Source organism: Bubalus kerabau, chromosome 7 (assembly GCF_029407905.1).
Source record: "Bubalus kerabau isolate K-KA32 ecotype Philippines breed swamp buffalo chromosome 7, PCC_UOA_SB_1v2, whole genome shotgun sequence".
In the NCBI taxonomy this organism is placed as follows: domain Eukaryota; kingdom Metazoa; phylum Chordata; class Mammalia; order Artiodactyla; family Bovidae; genus Bubalus; species Bubalus kerabau.
This window is the reverse complement of record NC_073630.1, coordinates 121,782,012-121,801,628: the sequence shown is the minus strand read 5'-3', so window position 1 is coordinate 121,801,628 and position 19,617 is coordinate 121,782,012. Positions and strand designations below refer to the sequence as shown.

The window sequence follows — 19,617 nt, the reverse complement described above, 5'->3', positions numbered from 1 at the left end:
TCTACAGGGTGGCACAGAGTCGGACACGACTGAAGCGACTTAACAGCAGCAGCAGACTGCAGTACACCAGGCTTCCCTGTTGTTCAGTATCTCCCCAAGTTTGCTCAAACTCATGTCCATTGATTCGGTGATGCCATGCAACTTTCTAATCCTCTGCTTCCCTCTTCTCCTTTTGCCTTCAATCTTTCCAAACATCAGGGTCTTTTCTAATGAGTTGGCTCTTTGCATCAGGTAGCCAAAGTGTTGGAGCTTCAGCATCAGTCCTTCCAATGAATGTTCAAGGTTGATTTCTTTTAGGATTGACTGATTTGATCTCCTTACAGTCCAAGCAACTCTCAAGAGTCATCTCCAGCACCACAGTTCAAAAGCATCAATTCTTTGGCACTCAGCCTTTATGGTCCACCTCTCACATATGTATATGACTACTGGAAAAACTGTAGCTTTGACTATGTGGGTCTTTGTAGGCAAAGTGATGTCTTTGCTTTTTAATACACTGTCTAGGTTTGTCATAGCTTTCCTTCCAAGGAGTAAGCACCTTTTTAATTTCATGGCTGCAGTCACCATCCACAGTGATTTTAGAGCCCAAGAAAATAAAATCCACTTTTTCCTCATCTGTTTACCATGAACTGATGGGACCATAGGCCATGATCTTAGTTTTTTGAGTCCTGAGTTTGTTAATACTGAATTGTTTGTTTTGCTTTTTCCGTCTCAGGATGTCTTCATTTCCCCTTGCTTTCTGAAAGGCAGTTTTGCTGGGTATAGCATTCTGGTTCTTTCAGCTCTTTGCACATGCTGTCCTGCTGCCTTCTGGCCTCTGTGGTTCTGATGAGAAATCAACCATTAATCTAATTAGTTTCACTTCACTCCTTGTAGTTTGTATTTGTCCAACTTGGAGTTCATTGAGCTTCTTGGATGTGTAAATTAATGTTTCTTGTCAAATTTGGGAGATTTTCTGTTTCTCGGATTGTATAATTGTTTATTGTATAATTATTTAATTTTTATCAATCTGTCTTTGCTGATTCTTCTGCCAGTTGAAAATCTGCTATTGAGCCTTCATAGTAAATTCTTCACTTCAGTTATACTTCTCACCTTCAAAGTTTCCATCTAATTCCTAACCGTTTATTGATAACCTCTGAAGGATGGGACCCTGCCATCATACCTGCCTTTACTACCTCCCTAGGCAAGGAGATCTGCCTGTTCCCTGTAGTTCTTTGACCACATTTGCAGTGACTGCTTGGAAGACTTTGTCTGTTAACTCTGACATATGGACCCTTCCCAAGACGCTTGTACAGCCTGCTTTTTTTTCTCTCTCTTTCAGCTATACTTTCCTGTTTCTTTGTATAATTGCATGTAGTTTTTGATGAAAACCAAACATTAAATGCTATATTGCAGTAACTCTAGCCCTCCTCACAGGGCCTGTTGTCATTGTTTTATTTTTGTTGTTCAGTTGCTCAGTCATGTCTGAGTCTTTGTGACCCCACGGACTGCAGCACGCCAGGCTTCCCTGTCCTTCACCATCTTCCAGAGCTTGCTCAAACTCATGTCCATTGAGTCGATGATGCCATCCCACCATCTCATCCTCTGTCGTCCCCTTCTCCTCCTGCCTTCAAACTCTCAACTTCAGGGTCTTTTCTAATGAGTCAGCTGTTTGCATTAGGTGGCCAAAGTATTGGAGCTTCAGCTTTAGTATCAGCCCGTCCAATGCACATTCAGGGCTGATTTCCTTTAGGATTGACTGGTTTGATCTCCTTATAGTCCAAGGGGCTCTCAAGAGTCTTCTCCAACACCACAGTTCAAAAGCATCAATTCTTCTGCACTCAGCTTTCTTTATAGTCCAACTCTCATATCCATACATGACCACTGGAAAAACCATAGCTTTGACTAGGCGGACCTTTGTCAGCATAGTAATGTCTCTGTTTTTTAATATGCTATCTAGGTTTGTCATAGCTTTTCTTCCAAGGAGCAAGCGTCTTTTAATTTCGTGGCTGCAGTTACCATCTGCAGTGATTTTGAAGCCCCAAAAAATAAAGTCTCTCACTGTTTCTATTGTTTCCCCATCTATTTGCCACGAAGTGATGGGACCAGATGCCATGATCTTAGTTTTTTGAATGTTGAGTTTTAAACCAGCTTTTTCACGCTTCTCTTTCACACTCATCAAGAGGTTGTTAGGGCTTGCCTGGTGGCTCAGGGGTTAAAGTGTCTGCCTGCAAGGCAGGTTCGATCAACACAGGTTCGATCCCTGGATCGGGAAGATCCCTTGGGGAAGGAAATGGCAACCCACTCCAGCATTCTCACCTGGAGAATCCCATGGACGGAGGATGCTGGTAGACTACAGTCCACAGAGTCGCAAAGAGTCGGACACGACTGAGCGACTTCACTTTCACTTTTGCTTTCTGCCATAAGGGTAGTGTCATCTGCATATCTGAGATTATTGACATTTCTCCCGACAATCTTTTGATTCCAACTTGTACTTAATCAGCCCAGCATATAAGTTAAATAAGCAAGGTGACAATAAACAGCCTTGATGTACTCCTTTCCCAATTTGGAACCAGTCTGCTGTTCCATATCTGGTTCTAACTGTTGTTTCTTGACTTGCATACAGGTTTGTCAGGAGGCAGGTAAGGTGGTCTGGTATTCTCATCTCTTTAAGAATTTTCCACAGTTTGTTGTGATCCACACAATCAAGGACTTTGGCATAATCAATGAAGCAGCTGTTTTTTTCTGGAATTCTCTTGCTTTTTCTATGATCCAGCAGATGTTGGCAATTTGATCTCTGGTTCCTCTGCCTTTTCTAAATCCAGCTTGAACATCTGGAAGTTCTTGGTTCATGTACTGTTGAAGCCTAGCTTGGTTGATTTATTGAGTACTTTGACTAGACCGCTCCAATGAAACCTTGACCCCCACACATGCAATCTCTGGCATCATCCCTGTGAGGGCACTGCAGCCTGGGAATTGGCGGAGCCAGCAGAGCTCTATGATGGTCACTTTCCATGGCGACCCTGAAATGTTGCCTCTCTTGCTGTCAGACCCACCCAGCTGTTGGCTCCACTCACTGCAGGCTGACTGCACCCTCGTTTTTGACAGTTGATAATCAGTGTTCTCCGCGGCCTGATCTCATCACGTTTGGGCAACTTTGCAAGAGTCTTTCTCAAGGCCAGTCTTTAAAGTTGTTCTGATACCAGGGGAGCCCTTCTTGACTGATACACTTGCAGCCGGCCTGTGGTTCAGCTTGTTGCTCTCAGGAAGCTGCCAGCTTCCTCTTAGTTACTTACCTCCAAAACCTCCATAGTTTTCAAGAGCACCCTTAGGCTTGAATTGCTCACATTCTTCTTAAAATAATTTCAGTTGTTGTTGACATGTCTCTAGGTCTCCTCTGACTTACAAGTCTCCATCCCCATCCTGTTTTATCGTGATTATTTGTTGAGGAATTTGGTTAGTTGTCCTGTGGAGTCTCTTTCTGCATTGTCAGTTAACATGTCCTCTGTTCACCTGGTAAATCCCACCTGACCTGGAGGCATGAGTAGATTCAGATCCTGTGGTTTTTATTGTTTTAGGCCAGGTTGTGGTTAGTAGGAAGCACACAGGGTGATTTGATTAACATTACTTGTAGAAGGTCAGATTTAAGAATGACTACCATCACACACGTCCTAGAGCCTGTCACCTAAACCGTTTTCTTTTTTCTAGGTGATGTCAGACATCCAACTCGCGTTCAACAGACTGATTTGGCTGCAACGCTCTCAATAGGCCTGGGTCTGCCGATTCCGAAGAGCAACACCGGCAGTCTTATGTTCCCTGTTGTAGAAGGAAGACCAATGCGGGAACAGCTGAGGTTTTTACATTTAAATACAGTACAGCTTAGCAAGTTGTTGCAGGAGAATGTTCCATCATATAACAAAGGTAAGCCAGTTAGCAGCTGCCAGTATGTGCGTCCTGCTGTATGCATCCATGGTGCTGGGTGTTGTCCTGCTGCTCTCGTGATGGGCACTGCAGTGGTCCTTGTGCGTTACTTCTTATTAGTCAGTTCTTCTCATCAGGTGGCCAAAGTATTGGAGCTTCAGCTTCAGCATCATTCCTTCCAATGAATATTCAGGACTGATTTCCTTTAGGATTGACTGGTTGGGTCTCCTTGCAGTCCAAGGGACTCTCAAGAGTCTTCTCCAACACCACAGTTCACAAGCATCAGTTCTTCAGTGCTCAGCTTTCTTTATGGTCCAACTCTGTCATCCATACATGACCACTGGAAAAACAGTAGCTTTGACTAGACAGACCTTTGTTGGCAAAGTTATGTTTCTGTTTTTTAATATGCTGTCTAGGTTGGTCATAGATTTTCTTCCAAGGAGCAAGGGGCAAAATCGCATTTAGAATCAAACCCCATATCTGCCAGAGGCGCTTGGAGGGCTCAGACAAAACCTTGGGTGCACCAGGACCGAGAGACCCCACAGAGACTGAGCCAGACCTTCTTTTTAGTGCGTCTCCTGTGGAGGCATGGATCAGCAGTGGCCTGCTGCAGGGGCAGGGGCTCTGACCACAGCAGATGTGGGTCATGGAGCATGTGGCATAAGCCCTGTTGGAGGAGGTCGCCATTGGCCCCACTATAGAGCTGCCGAGCAGACGACCCACAGCTGCAGAACAATTAAACCAAAGAAATGCTCGCACTGTTAAGAAAGTTCTAGGACCTACGACAGGTTTCCCAATCTGGGGATCTGGCAAAGGGACTGAGAACCCCCAGGCAATTTGACTTTAGAGGCCAGTGCAGTTTGATTACAGAACTTGCACAGGACTGGGGAAACAGACTCTTGGCACAAACAAAACCTTGTGTGTAACAGGAGCAAGGATGAAGAAACAATGTCCCCACAAGAGACTGAGCCAGCCCTGTCTGTGAGTGTGCAGGCATCTCCGGCAGAGGCCTGGTCTGATGCAGGGTCGGGGCACTGAATCCAACAGTGGTGCTCAAACCCTTTTGAAGGAAGAGTCTTCATTGTCTTCACTCAGTCGCTCAGCTCAGTTCAGTCGCTCAGTCGTGTTCGACTCTTTGCGACCCCATGGACTGCAGCATGCCAGGCCTCTCTGTCCATCACCAACTCCCAGAGTTTACTCAAACTCATGTCCATCAAGTCAGTGATGCCATCCAGCCATCTCATCCTCTGTCGTCCCCTTCTCCTCCTGCCCCCAACCCCTCCCAGCATCAGAGTCTTTTCCAATGAGTCAACTCTTCGCATCAGGTGGCCAAAGTACTGGAGTTTCAGCTTTAGCATCCTTCCTTCCAAAGAAATCCCAGGGCCGATCTCCTTCAGAATGGACTGGTTGGATCTCCTTGCAGTCCAAGGGACTCTCAAGAGTCTTCTCCAACACCACACTTCAAAAGCATCAATTCTTCGGCGCTCAGCCTTCTTCACAGTCCAACTCTCACATCCATACATGACCACAGGAAAAACCATAGCCTTGACTAGACGAAACTTTGTTGGCAAAGTAATGTCTCTGCTTTTGAATATGCTATCTAGGTTGGTCATAACTTTCCTTCCAAGGAGTAAGCGTCTTTTAATTTCATGGCTGCAGTCACCATCTGTAGTGATTTTGGAGCCCAGAAAAATAAAGTCTGACACCGTTTCCACTGTTTCCCCATCTATTTCCCAAGAAGTGTTGGGACCACCTGCCATGATCTTCGTTTTCTGAATGTTTGAGCTTTAAGCCAACTTTTTCACTCTCCACTTTGACTTTCATCAAGAGGCTTTTGAGTTCCTCTTCACTTTCTGCCATAAGGGTGGTGTCATCTGCATATCTGAGGTTATTGATATTTCTCTTGGCAATCTTGATTCCAGTTTGTGTTTCTTCCAGTCCAGCGTTTCTCATGATGCACTCTGCATAGAAGTTAAATAAGCAGGGTGACAAGGTACAGCCTTGATGAACTCCTTTTCCTATTTGGAACCAGTCTGCTGTTCCATGTCCAGTTCTAACTGTTGCTTCCTGACCTGCATACAAATTTCTCAAGAGGCAGATCAGGCGGTCTGGTATTCCCATCTCTTTCAGAATTTTCCACAGTTTGTTGTGATCCACACAGTCAAAGGCTTTGGCATAGTCAATGAAGCAGAAATAGATGTTTTTCTGGAACTCTTTTGCTTTTTCCATGATCCAGCGGATGTTGGCAATTTGATCCCTGGTTCCTCTGCCTTTTCTAAAACCACCTGGAGTAACAGGCAAATTTGGCCTTGGAATACGGAATGAAGCAGGGCAAAGGCTAATAGAGTTTTGCCAAGAAAATGCACCGGTCATAACAAACACCCTCTTCCAACAACACAAGAGAAGACTCTATACATGGACATCACCAGATGGTCAACACCGAAATCAGATTGATTATATTCTTTGCAGCCAAAGATGGAGAAGCTCTATACAGTCAGCAAAAACAAGACCAGGAGCTGACTGTGGCTCAGACCATGAACTCCTTATTGCCAAATTCAGACTTAAATTGAAGAAAGTAGGGAAAACCACTAGACCATTCAGGTATGACCTAAATCAAATCCCTTATGATTATACAGTAGAAGTGAGAAATAGATTTAAGGGCCTAGATCTGATAGATAGAGTGCCTGATGAACTATGGAATGAGGGTTAGGGTTAGGGTTAGTTCGTGACATTGTACAGGAGACAGGGATCAAGACCATTCCCATAGAAAAGAAATGCAAAAAAGCAAAATGGCTGTCTGGGGAGGCCTTACAAATAGCTGTGAAAAGAAGAGAAGCGAAAAGCAAAGGAGAAAAGGAAAAATATAAACATCTGAATGCAGTGTTCCAAAGAATAGCAAGAAGAGATAAGAAAGCCTTTTTCAGCGATCACTGCAGAGAAATAGAGGAAAACAACAGAATGGGAAAGACTAGGGATCTCTTCAAGAAAATCAGAGATACCAAAGGAACATTTCATGCAAAGATGAGCTCAATAAAGGACAGAAATGGTATGGATCTAACGGAAGCAGAAGATATTAAGAAGAGATGGCAAGAATACACAGAAGAACTGTACAGAAAAGATCTTCACGACCCAGATAATCATGATGGTGTGATCACTGACCTAGAGCCAGGCATCCTGGAATGTGAAGTCAAGTGGGCCTTAGAAAGCATCACTACGAACAAAGCTAGTGGAGATGATGGAATTCCAGTTGAGCTATTCCAAATCCTGAAAGATGATGCTGTCAAAGTGCTGCAGTCAATATGCCAGCAAATTTGGAAAACTCAGCAGTGGCCAGAGGACTAGAAAAGGTCAGTTTTCATTCCCATCCCAAAATAATAAAGTCTGCCAATCTTCATTACTCCTACAGTAGTTTGGCTTCAGGCCAAACAACAGGGAGGGAACACAGCCCCGCCCATCAACAGAAAATTGGATTAAAGATTTACTGAGCACGGCCCCACCCATCAGAACAAGACCCAGTTTTCCCCAAAGTCAGTGTCTCCTGTCAGGAAGCTTCCACAAGCCTCTTATTATTATCTATCAGAGGGCAGACGAATGAGAACCACAAGCACAGAAAACTAACCAAACATTACTTTGCCATGACAAAGGTCCGTCTAGTCAAAGCTTTGGTTTTTCCAGTAGTCATGTATGGATGTGAGAGTTGGACTATAAAGAAAGCTGAGCGCCAAAGAATTGATGCTTTTGAACTGTGGTATTGGAGAAGACTCTTGAGAGTCCCTTGGACTACAAGGAGACCCAACCAGTCCATTGTAATGGAAATCAGTCCTGAATATTCATTGGAGGGACTGATGCTGAAGCTGAAGCTCCAGTATTTTGGCCACCTAATGCAAAGACCTGACTCATTGGAAAAGACCGTGATGCTGGGAAAGATTGAAGGCAGGAGGAGAAGGGGACAACAGAGGATGAGCTGAATGGATGGCATCACTGACTCGATGGACATGAGTTTGAGCAAGCTCCAAGAGTTGGTGATGGACAGGGAGGCCTGGCATGCTGCAGTCCATGGGGTCGCAAAGAGTCGGACACGACTGAGTGACTGAACTGAACCAAACTGATCACGTGGACCATAGCCTTGTCTAACTCAATAAAACTATGAGCCACGCCATGTAGGCCAGCCAAAACAGATGGGTCGTAGTGGAGAGTTCTGACAAAACAGTCCAGTGGAGAACGGAATGTCAAACCACTTCAGTATTCTTGCTTTGAGAACCCCATGAACAGTATGAAAATGTCATAAATTTATTTATTTAGCAAATGCTGAATTTTCTCACTATGTTCCTCTTCAGCCAGGGGCTGTTGAGAGCACTAGAGGCACAGCAGGAGAGCTCTGCCCTCATGGAGCTTCTCATCCAGAGAGGGAAAAAGAGAAAGATGGCCAGGAAAGGGTGCCAGGTGGTGATGGGCGCCTTAGGAAAAGGCTGAACCAGGGAAGGGTGGGCATGCAGGTGAGTGAGGGCCATGGGGCACATGGCCTGGGAGGGAGCCTTGTGCCAGGCAGGGTCCTGTGGTGAGGACGTGCCCACACAGTCAAGGAGTGACCAGGGGCCAGCGTGGCTGGAGCAGTGAACCGAGGGGAGCCAGAAGGAGATGAGGGCCGAGGGCCTTGTAGGCGTTCCAGTGGCTCTTGCTTCCATTCTGAGTAAGTGGAGAGCTCCTGCAGGGTGTCATGCAGAGCCTGGAATCTTCCCCTTGCGTTTTCAGAGGCCGTCTCAGGTGCCCGTGCCGAGGGCTCTCTGCTGCACCGTAGGAGGGTGCGGTGGATGGTGTGAGACCCTCCTCTGTAGGAGGGCGAGGTGCTCAGTGCAGGTGGAGGGCGAGGGCCCAGGCAGCAGAATCCAGGACAGAGGGGTGCTTCTGGGTCTGCTTTGAAGGCAGTGCAAAGAGGACTAGCCAGTGGCATAAAAAGCAACTTTGGTTTTCAGCTGAACACTGTAAGGAAGCAGTGACCATCACTGAGGTGGGCAAGGCTGTGTAAAGAGCAAGTTTGTAAGGCAGGGCGCTTGTGTATGTGCTGGAGGGCCAGGGTGGGACTGGTGTTGACAAAGCCAAGTAAAGAAAGAACTTCAAGAAGGAGGGAGTGAGTGAATGTGTTGAATAGGGTTCAAGGTAAAATAAAGTGAGGAACTGAGGAGAATTCCCCGGCATTCCAGTGGCTAGGACCCCTCACTTCCACTGCAGGAGCACAGGTTGAATCCCTTATCGGGGAACTAAGATCTTGCGAGCCGCAGGGCGTGGGCAAAAGTAAAATGAGGAATTGAGAACTGACCACTTCTCTTGTAGGTGAGATCTCAGCAGCTTTGTTGACAGAGTAGGTCACATGCCTGGCTGGCGTGGGTGCAGATACGGGCTGTCGTCGGAGCCGAATGGGCGCCAAGAGGGGGGTATTCTTGTTTTTGAGCTGGGAGGAAGAACACGGTATTTATAGCTTGGTAGGGATGACACCGACTGGATGGACATGAGTTTGCACAAGCTCCGGGAGTTGGTGATGGACAGGGAGGCCTGGTGCTGCAGTCCATGGGGTCGCAAAGAGTCAGACACGACTGAGCGACTGACCTGAACTGAGGGATGACACAGAACAGAAGGATCATGGCTTTAGAGATTTCATTCTGGCCCATCCAGGTATGTCAAGGCTGGTGTTTAACGCTGGGGCTGGGCTTGTTTGGATGCCGAGAAGGTCACTTCCCGGTTTGAGGCAACATTCAATGGGATGTGGGCGTGTTTTCCTACTTGAAGTAGTGGGGTACCGCCAAGTAGAGTGAGTGCCATGAGTTTGTGCTGAGATATAATCTGACCTTGGGTTGGGTGTGGAAGACACATCCTTCCAGCAGGGAGTGGTTGGGAACCAGACATCCTGAATGGCAAGAGGACTTGGGGAGCGTCAGCTCTTAGATCATGAGACCCCCCTGTGGGTAGCTCTGTCAGAGATGAGGCCTGGCTGCGTGCATGTTTCAGTCTGGACCAGAAGCAAATAACTTGCAAATCAGTTGCTGCTGGCACCATGCATCCCTTCTCATATACCAAGAACTAATAAAGAGGAAACCAAAAACGGGATAGCGAACTGAGCGCTGCAGTGGATGTGGCCATAATGAGCCTGCGAGACGAACTGAGGCCAGTCCCCGGGGTGAGAAGGCCACCCAGGGCCTCGCACCTCCAGGGTGCCCATCGTCTGCCCCGTCGGTGACAGCGTTTCCTGAAACAGAGCTGGGCACGTGTCTGACGGTGAGACAGGTCTCGAGGCCTGCTGTGACGTCCAGCCAAGTCTGAAGCAGCGCGCTCACCTGACTGTCATTCGGTCGTAGTGGGGGCTTTGCTCGCCTCAGGGCCTTTGCATGTGCTGTTCCTGTGCATGCTGCTCTCCCTGCTCACCTGGGTGGTTCCTGGGCGTCCATCACATTTTCAGTTCACTGAAATGTCAGACCGCCCTTGTCCCCCACACTTAACCTCAGTCTTATGTCAGTTCCCTTTGTGTTACCAGAGTCTCTCGCTATTCCCTCTACTTTCCCTCCACAGCATTTCTCACTGTGCGTGGTTTTGCACGTGTGTGACAACGCAGCTGGACCACAGGCCCACACTGGCAGGACCTGAACCTGATGCACCTAGCATGTAGTCAGTGCTCAGTTTTTGTTTGGGTGCGTGCATAGGTCCCCCATTTCTCTGTGACTCCAGGCAGTAGGGTCCCAACACGGATGCACCCATGTCTGTGACTTCGGGGTGGTAGAGGGTAGCAAGTAAGGGAGACAGCTTGGATCCAGACTTAGCCCAGCTCTCACTGCCAGCCCATGAGCTGGTGTCTGAGTCGCCTCCTCTCTGAAATACGCATGTAGTCATTCCAGTCCCACTGGTCCTGGGGAGAGGACCGAGTGGGCTTGGGGTCATGCCTGCCCCCAGCACTTGGTGCAGGTCCCCTGGCTCCAGTGGCAGTGGGGGGGCTGCAGACATCTGAGCCCACACTCGGTTGTGCAGCAAGGATGCCAGCCTGTGATTGGGGAAGGCTGGAGTGGGCACGCTGCTGGTGGTTTGGGCCAAGGCCCCTGAAAGGCATGGTGCAGACCACCTTGAAACAGTTCTGCTTTTAAGTTGGAAAAGCATGTTAAGTACCAGGGAGCCTCAGAAAAGAAGTTCTTGCTCTGCCGGCCAATCGAGTCACAACTGAGTCTGGTTCAGCCCTGAAAGGAAGCAGGCAGCCCCCGGCCTTGGGCAGCCTGCCACCACCGTCCCAGGGGGAGCCCACCGCAGCCAGGGCTGGGGCCCACTGATGGGCTGTTTCGCCGCCCTGGCTTTGCATCAGCCATGGATCATCTAGCAGGTGGGGCACGTCAGCCTTGTGGCAGGAGGGACTGGGAGACTGCATCCCTTCCCAGAGAGGGTCTGTGAAGAAGGGGAGCAAGTAAAAGGGGAGCTGACAGTGAAAAGCAGGGGTGCCCACCGGCCTTGGGGAAAGGGCCGCAGTGGCGCAGGCATCAGGTACTTCCTGTTCCGTCATCACACAGAGCCTGAGGGTTGGGGGGAATTCTGTAGAACTGAGGGCCTCTTAGTACTCTGCTTTTATGGCTGTCACACTCTTGCACCATGAGGAAGAAGAGTGGACAGAGAGGACAGGGAGGAGGCGGCAAGCAGGAGGCCGAGAAGGAGGGGCTTCTGTCCGTGCGAGTGGGGCAGTGGAAGGAAGGACGGGACGGGGACAGGCCGGCGTCACCGCGGTGGGGGTTTTCCTGAGGGGCGGCCACCCCTCTCGGGAGTTCGTCTTGATGAGTGTCAGGCTCTGCCACATGCCATCAGTAGCAGGACTCGCAGATTACACGTGTGTGTGCGTGTCGGTGATTTGTGTGTGTGGCCTTTCTTCTTAGAGCCTGGATTTGAGCAGTTTAAAGTGTCGGAAAGATCGCACAGAAACTGGATCAGATTGTACTTGGAGGAAAATAACTCAGAAGTCGTTTTCAACCTGGGAGCCAAGGTTCGCAGGCAGTACCTGGACGCACTGAGGACGCTGAAGCTGTCGCTGAGCAGACGAGCGGCCCAGTATGACGTCTACTCCATGGCGGTGGGGACCGTCCTGGTCCTGGAGGTACGGTTCCCCGGGCAGGGTCGCTGCGTCGCTGGGCGGACAGCTCCGCCAGCGTTTGGTAGTCAAAGGACATGGAGATTCGGTGTTTCTGGAAGGGGACAGGAGCGCGCCCTGTTTGCGCAGTCGTGGACACCCGCTGTTCCTGTTCCAGGCCCTCGTCCTGCTCCTGTTCAGTGTCCCGCAGGCGCTGAGCAGCAGGGCTGAGCTGGACATCCCCCTGCTGTCGCCCGTGTGCTCTCTGCTCTTCTACCTGCTGCTCCTGGCACTCGCAGCGCTCCACGTCGTCGTGTGCACCGCCGCTGACAGCTCGTGCTACCTGTGCGGCCTCCCGTGGCTGGCTGCGGGCGGAGTGATGACGCTGGTCGCCGCACTGCTCTGCGCGGGCGTGTCTGCTCTCACCAGGGTTTTTGCCGGTGGGAAGTGTCTGAGTCAGGTAGGACTGGCTTTCCAGGTGGGCTGCTCTTGTTGCTGCACTGATGAGATGTGGGTTAGACCCCTAGTGTGTAGCAGGCACGGTGCTGGTGGGAGCTGAGGGAAGGGCCCACACTTGGTGGGAGCTGACAGGACACACTCTCAGCGACGAGCCTCCCAGGCCCTGACCATCCCAACTTCACACACTCACCTGTGTTGTCAGGCCTCATGCCTTCTTTCTGAGCTGGAAGGACGGGGTCCCTGGGACTGTGACCAGGGGCCTCTCTAGAGTGGCTGCACAGAGGAGCAAGCAGCTGACTGATGGAGATCGAGAAGAAACTCAGACCTCATCCTCATTCTGCCTCGGAAAATGCCGTTTCCTGTTCTAGACTTCCTTGCAGCTTTTGGCCTCTGACGCCTTCTTTCATCAGCTGGTTGTGGTGGCGGGCTGGTGAGAGAGACACGGGCAGTCCTGGTTGGTTCACAGTGCCCAGGGCCTGAGGGACCCAGGGCAATGACTCCAGGCCCCAGAGGGCAGCTCCTGGTCATGGGGCCATAGACACCCACCCCTCCTCATGTGCTGGTGGCTGAGGGAACATGTATGTTGTCATTTCCCACACATTTCCATACCTACTCAAGCGTGGGGTTTCCCAGAGGAGTTGATTCTCCAGGGCTTGACCAGGTTCACCACGTCGCCATCATGTACTAGGTGCACGCAGGTAACGGAATGAATGCCAGCAGTATTAAGTGAGAGCCATTGAGTCCTCATCTTAACTTAAAATGCTTTATATTAGTCTATTTAAGGGCTAGTACTATGATACCCTACCATTGTAACGGAAACTCTCTGGACTTCAGCAAGTTCATGGAAAAGCTAGACGTCTGGCTTGGTGGAGTATGCCCTTGGGGTTCCTTGGTCTCGAGTGGTCGAGTGGTGGGCCGTGGCTGTGAGAGGCAAGGATGGGGTGTGAAGGACGGGCTGAGAGCTCTGGCACTGCCGAGAAGCGGGGTCCAGACGTCTTCAGTCTCCTTGTCCCTCAGCTGCAGGCTTGCCGTCCAGGGCAGGGTCGCCGTGCTGTCCCCACGTCCTCTGGTTCACCGGGGGGGGGGGGTGAAGTGGGTGCGGGGCGTGAGGAGCAGCAAGTTATCTCCTGTGAGTGAGCACTGTACGCTCGTGCAGCAAGAAGGAGAACTGTTCAGATTCTTCCTTACAAAATGCATTTTCCTTTTCACAGAATCCACCTCAGTCCACCTCAAGGTGGTCAGAGTTAGATCTTCTCAGCTTCTTGGGAACCGTGGGCCATGTGTTGAGTCTGGGCGCAAGCAGCTTCATCGAAGAGGAGCACCAGACCTGGTACTTCCTTGTCAACACACTGTGTTTAGCTCTGTGCCACCAGATCTACAGAAACTGCTTTCTGGGAGACGACCATGCCCCTCAGCGTTGCCCACACACGGGAGAGGAGTTTGACGGGGTCGCGGTGGCCCTGCAGGGCAAGCGTGCTGGCCCTGAGGGGTGGGAGCTCAGCCGAGCGCCCGCAGACACCTCCTCCCTGGAAGCCCTCAGAGGCCCTGAGCGGTGGATGGTGCTGGCGAGCCCCTGGCTGGTTCTGGCCTGCTGCCGGCTGCTGCGGTCCCTGAACCAGACCGGTGTGCAGTGGGCCCACCGGCCCGACCTGGGGCACTGGCTCACCAGGTGAGGGCATGAGTTGTGGCCTTGGGCCAGACGCTCCAAACACCTGTTTTTCCTACTCAGGATAGAAATGGTATTTGAAATCTGAAGAAATAGAAGACTGACCCATGAATTGAGTTGAAAGGTGAATTTATTTGAGGCTAGCCTGGTAGTTTGGTTTTTCATTGCCAAATCACTGTAAGTGTTCCTGTTTGAAAACCAGTGAGTTTTATAATGATCACTGCAGCAGGATATAGTTCTTCACTCGCTGCCCTGTGCCCCATGGTGCAGGGCTGGGGTGACAGGCTGACCAGGAGCCCTGTGCCCCCACCCCTCTCTGTCCCCCTGCCTCCCCCACACCCCACCCCCAGAGGGGCAGCTGCCTTGGCTGGAGCCTGGAGGTGTGTCTTCAGCTGCTTCTGCGGCCTCTCACAGGTGGCCAGGTGACCCAGTGGAAAGTATGGCAAATATAGAGGACTGAAGTGAAGAGAAGAAACTAGGGTAGAAAAGACCAAGATTTGGCTGTATCATCAATTTTACTGTCAACGAAGTCTTAAAAAACAACTAAAGTAAGAGCACAGCAAGATGAAAAAATATTTCCAAGAGAGACCAACAGAGGTCACTGTCGTGTCACTGGGGAGAGCCTCTTGAGAACTGTTGGCAGAACGCAAGACTCACAACTGTAGTAGACACACTCCTAAGGGAGGGAGTCCCAGAGGAAAGAGCAGGGAAAGGCGCGCTCCCACTGGTGATTTGGGAGCGTCAAATCACAAAGTGCAGTTTTATACCTGGTGAGGGCTTGGTGAGCATCAGTGCATCCTGGGACCACATACTGGCACAGTCCTTTTGGATAAGTCCCGCTGGAACTGTACACCAAAGGCTGTAAGACTTATTCCTCTGGCCAAATAATTCTTATGGTAAATTTCTCCCCAGTGGTAACAGCACTAGCAAATCTTTGGCAACCACGGTCACCCAGGTAGCAATTTTCAGGTGCCTGCTGTGTGCCCACTCATTCCGTTTTCACAGCAGCCTTGAAAAGAGTGTCCTGGCCTGTCCCCGTGTGGAGTGCAAAAGCAGAGGGGAGCTGAGGCGTGGCAGGCAGAGCCAGAGCGTGTGAGGGCGAGAGCGCGGGAGCAGCACAATGACCTTCTAATTCTCCTGGGGCGTGACAGCGCTGCAGGAGGGCTTGGTGGTTTCCACCCCCAGATGCACTAGCAGGCGAGCGTGCAAGGGCACCCCCACTGCCCCTGCCCCTCTCCAGGCTGTGCCCACGCCTCAGTCTGGACCCTCCCTCAGCACACTGGCCCCCTGCGCCTTTCCATCAGGGCATGACTCTCCCAGTCCATTTGTGAGGAGGCTGCAGTTTCGGTGATTCCTGCTCCAGGACAGAGCCTTCAAGAGGCACCCAGAGACACCCGAAATTGCCTCCTCTATGCTCTGCTTTCCATCCAGTGAGCCAGGGTCCGCATAAAGCGCAGCTTGCAGAGCAGCAGTGGCGGCCCCAGTGTAACCCTGTCGCCGCCCCCAGGACCCACCTGGCACTGGCCTCCTCTCCCCTGCATCTTGCCTAGTATTTTCTCCGTGTGGGGTGTGTGTATCTTGACTCACCCACTTCACAGGTATTGAGTGTTTGGGCTTCATGACCACGAGCTGCAGTGAACTAAACGGGAAAGCCCTGCCGCCCAGGACAGCTCACCGAGGTAGCAGGGCGCAGGCAAAGGCCACAGAGACACAGCCATGTGCCCGGCCTCTCTGCGGGGCACCTGCGAGGGGGCAGACACTCCATGTGATTCCCTCTGCACTGACAAGTGAATGGAAGATGATGGTGCCAGGACATGTCTCCTTTGCCCAGAACCTCCTCACCTGTGGTTGAGGAAAGCGAGGCAGCCCCAGAAAGGAGAGCCAGCAGGCAGTGTTGCCCTGACCCATGCAGAGCTGATGGTGGGGACCAGTTGGGAATGAGCAGTGAGAGTTTGGGTTAACAGCCCTTTATTTGTTCCATTCTTAGAAAGCCACATGTGTAGATCCATAACATCACTAGTTGTCCTTGGTAGTAATTTCGTGCATCTTACATTTCATTCCAGCTCTGATCATAAGGCTGAACTCTCTGTTCTGGCCGCACTTTCCCTCACCATGATTTTTGTGTTGGTTCAGAAGAGGTGCTCCCTCACATCAAAAGTGGCCATGGCGTTTGGCCTGCTGGGCATCTATTGCTACCGGGCGGCCATTGGAAATGTGCTGTTCCCATGGCAACCAGACAACAAAGACATTTCAAAGTAAGTGTACCAGCAGACACAAGCACTTGGTTTTAGACCTGTTGTAAGTTTTATGTACTAACAATGCCATGCAGGCTTGAGAACATTAGAGTTGGGCTTTTGTGAATTGTGATTTTATCAATAGTTACTGAGAACACTTCAGTGAGCCAGTTCTGTTAGCCTCTTTTTTTGGTAGGAGAGAGACAAATAACTTGGAAGTAAGGTCACCAGGGTGGGTTTTTTTTTGTTTTTTTAATAAGGGATTGTTTAAAAATAAAGAATTTAAAGTATTTCATTTTGCTCCACTAAGAAGTAACTAGTAATGAGGATAATAATGAGTGGATACTCCTAGCGGTTGGGGGTGAAGCATGGCAGAAAGCCCAACTTTCCCATAATTTACATGAGCTCCTGCAGCTGGCTCCTGCAAATTGTCAATACCACTTTCTGCACGTCACAGGGCTTTCTCTGTTTTTAACAGTCACAGGGTTGGGGTGAGCAGACCCTATTTTGGAAGGCTGTTCATTAAATGTGTTAAGAATCTTGATCTTGTCCAACCCTCTGACTTGGGTGTACTCTTACAGAATTCATCTCAAGATACAACCAGACATGAAGCAAGAGACTGGGATATGGGTGTTCTCTGAAGCATTATTTATGGTTGCACATAGTAAAAAATGAGGTGCTTGGCCAGCAGTTTTGGATGAGTCTCTGAGGTCTATGGTTTCAGGTCTTTAATCCGTTTTGAATTTATGTTTGTGTGTGGTATGAGAGAGTTGTCCAGTTTGATTCATTTGCGTGTAGCTTTCTAGTTTTCCCAGCACCACTTACTGAACAGACTGTCTTCCCTCCATTGTATCTTGTTGCTTCCTATGTCGTCAGTTAATTCCCCACGTAAGTGTGGGTTCATCTTGGGTCTACATTCCATTCCATCAGTCTATGTGTGTGTGATGTGTGTGTTTGTGCCTGTTCCATACTGTTTAGATTAGTGTAGCTATGGAGTATGGTTTAAAGTTAAGGCTTGTGATACCTCCAGCTTTGTTCTTTCTCAAGATTGTTTTGGCTAGTTGAAATCTTTTGTGTTTCCTTACAAGTTTTAAAATTTTAGAATTACCTGTTCTAGTTCTGTGAAAAATGCCATTTGTATTTTGATAAGGATTACATGAATATGTAGACTGCCTTGAGTAGATGATTGTTTTAACAATATTAACTTTTCCAATCCGGGAACGTGGTATGTCTAAACATGTCTTTACATCAGTTTATGCTGTCTTCAGTTTCTTTCATGAGTATCTTACAGTTTTCTGAGTACAGTTCTTTTATCTCCTACTTAGATTTATTTCTAAGTGTTTTATTACTTTGATGTGGTCGTCCGTGGGATTGTTTTCTTACTTTTTATTTATGATAATTTGTTGTTAGTTATAGAAATGTAGAATATTTCTGTATATTAATTTTGTATTTTTCAGCTGTACTGAACTCACTGATGGGCTCTCGTGGCATTTTGGATTTTCTGTGTATTATATCATGGCATCTGCAAACAGTGACAGTTGTATTTCTTCCTTTCCAGTTTGGAGCCCTTTTATTTATTTTTCTTATCTGACTGCTATGGCTAGGACTTCCAATTTTATGCTGAATAAAAGTGGTGAGTGGACATCCTTGTCTTGTTCTTAGTCTAGATCCTTCCACCACTGAGTATGATGTTAGCTGTGGGCTTATCACACATGGCCTTTATTATGTTGAGGTATGCTCCCTCTATACCCACTTTCTGGAGAATTTTTTAAATCATAAATGGATGTTGAATTTTATCAGAAGCTTTTTACACCATCTGTTGAGGAGGATCATGTGGTTTTTATTCTTCAGTTTGTTAACTTGGTATATAACTTTGATTGATTTTTGGATATTGAACCATCTTTGCATCCCTGGGATAAATCCCACTTCATCACAGTGTATGATCCTTTTAATGTTTTGTTGAATTTGTTTTGCTACTATTTTGTTGACGATTTATTATCTGCGTTCATCATTGATGTTGGCTTATAATTTTTTGTGTGCAATATCTTTGTCTGGTTTTGATATCAGGGTTATGCTGGCCTCATAATGTGACTTTGGAAGCATTCCTTCCTCTGCAATTTTTTTGGAATAGTTTGAGAAGGATAGGTTTTCTCTAAATGTTTGGTGTTGCTTTGCTAGTCAAAGAAAGAAAAGCAAGTGTTGCCCTCTCTGAAAGCATGTCAGGGTGAGTTCTGAGAGCTGTGGCCAGATTGTCTGGGTGGCTGAGAGGCACAGGGGGCACTCCTGGGAACAGGGCCTGTCACCTGGTGTGGGGGATCGAGATGGTGCTGAGGGCCTGGCTGAGGTGACAGCCCAGTGGCAGGCCTTAACCTGCGGAAGGAAGGTCAGGTAGGGTGGGCATGGTGGGGAGACACCTTAAAGGCCGTTTACCTCAAAGTCGGAGTTCTGTGCAGATGTCAAGACTGAATGTCACATGTGAGGGCATGCAATTCAGAGCTGTTTGTTTAAATCTCAAAGTGTATGTTGCTTATATGTAGGATCTAAAAAATGATACAAATGAACTTATTTACAAATCAAAGGGTGATACATGAGTAAATTCCGCTTTCCTCTTGGATGCGCCTTATTTCAGCATCACTCACGTCAAGATATGGATCTCTTCCTTACCTTTCGTGGAGACGACAGTATGTACTTTGTTGGTGTCCAAAACATAGACCAGCACACCCTTTCGTCAGCCCGCACTGCCTGGCTCCCATTGTTTCTGTGAAATGCTTCCACTCCCCACCCCATTTATCCTGATTCTCGATGCATCCTGGTTCCAGGTCCATCCTGATTCTAGACTCCCTCCTGGTTCTATGTCTGCCCTGATTCTAAAGCTGTCCCGATTCTAGATTTCCCTAAAAGCTGTTTCTCTCCTTTCAGTGCCCGCAGGTGCTGCTGTCCATCGGTGTTCTGGAACCCTCTACATTTAACTCCTGACTTTCTTCTCCACTCTGAAGCCCGGACCTGGCTGGGGTGGAAGGCCTGGTTTCAGTGGTTCTGGATGTCCAGGCACAGCTGGGTGGTCAGGGCAAGAGGGGCCCCTTAAGGACGTCAGTGGTGCTCCCCTTCCTGTTCACTGTCAGCCTGTCCAGCGTCCTCCTTGATACAGGTCCCAGCCCCTTTCTTCTTGAAATGTCTCTGCTTACTTGGGCCTTTGCGGATTTCTCCCTCTTTGACCTTATCCTACTCCAGCAGTTTTTCAAATTAACTATGCAAAGCAGGTGGACAGATCT

The 19,617-nt window shown here is 49.0% G+C and overlaps 1 protein-coding gene across 12 annotated transcripts in view; it reads left to right on the top strand.

Annotated features, from left to right (window-relative positions):
- The window catches only part of PIGG (phosphatidylinositol glycan anchor biosynthesis class G (EMM blood group)), a 42,494-nt gene that overhangs the window by 14,526 nt on the left and 8,351 nt on the right, over positions 1–19,617 (top strand). For 9 of the 12 annotated variants that reach the window (XR_008717306.1, XR_008717305.1, XM_055589353.1 and 6 more), the window contains 5 exons: positions 3,685–3,897; positions 11,796–12,013; positions 12,165–12,446; positions 13,657–14,114; positions 16,175–16,366. Coding sequence is in view for 10 of the 12 variants with exons in the window: in XM_055589348.1 (XP_055445323.1) it covers positions 3,685–3,897; positions 11,796–12,013; positions 12,165–12,446; positions 13,657–14,114; positions 16,175–16,366 (1,363 nt within the window). In the remaining 2 variants the exon portion in view is untranslated. The other 3 variants (XM_055589349.1, XM_055589354.1, XM_055589347.1) reach the window with 3 other exon arrangements.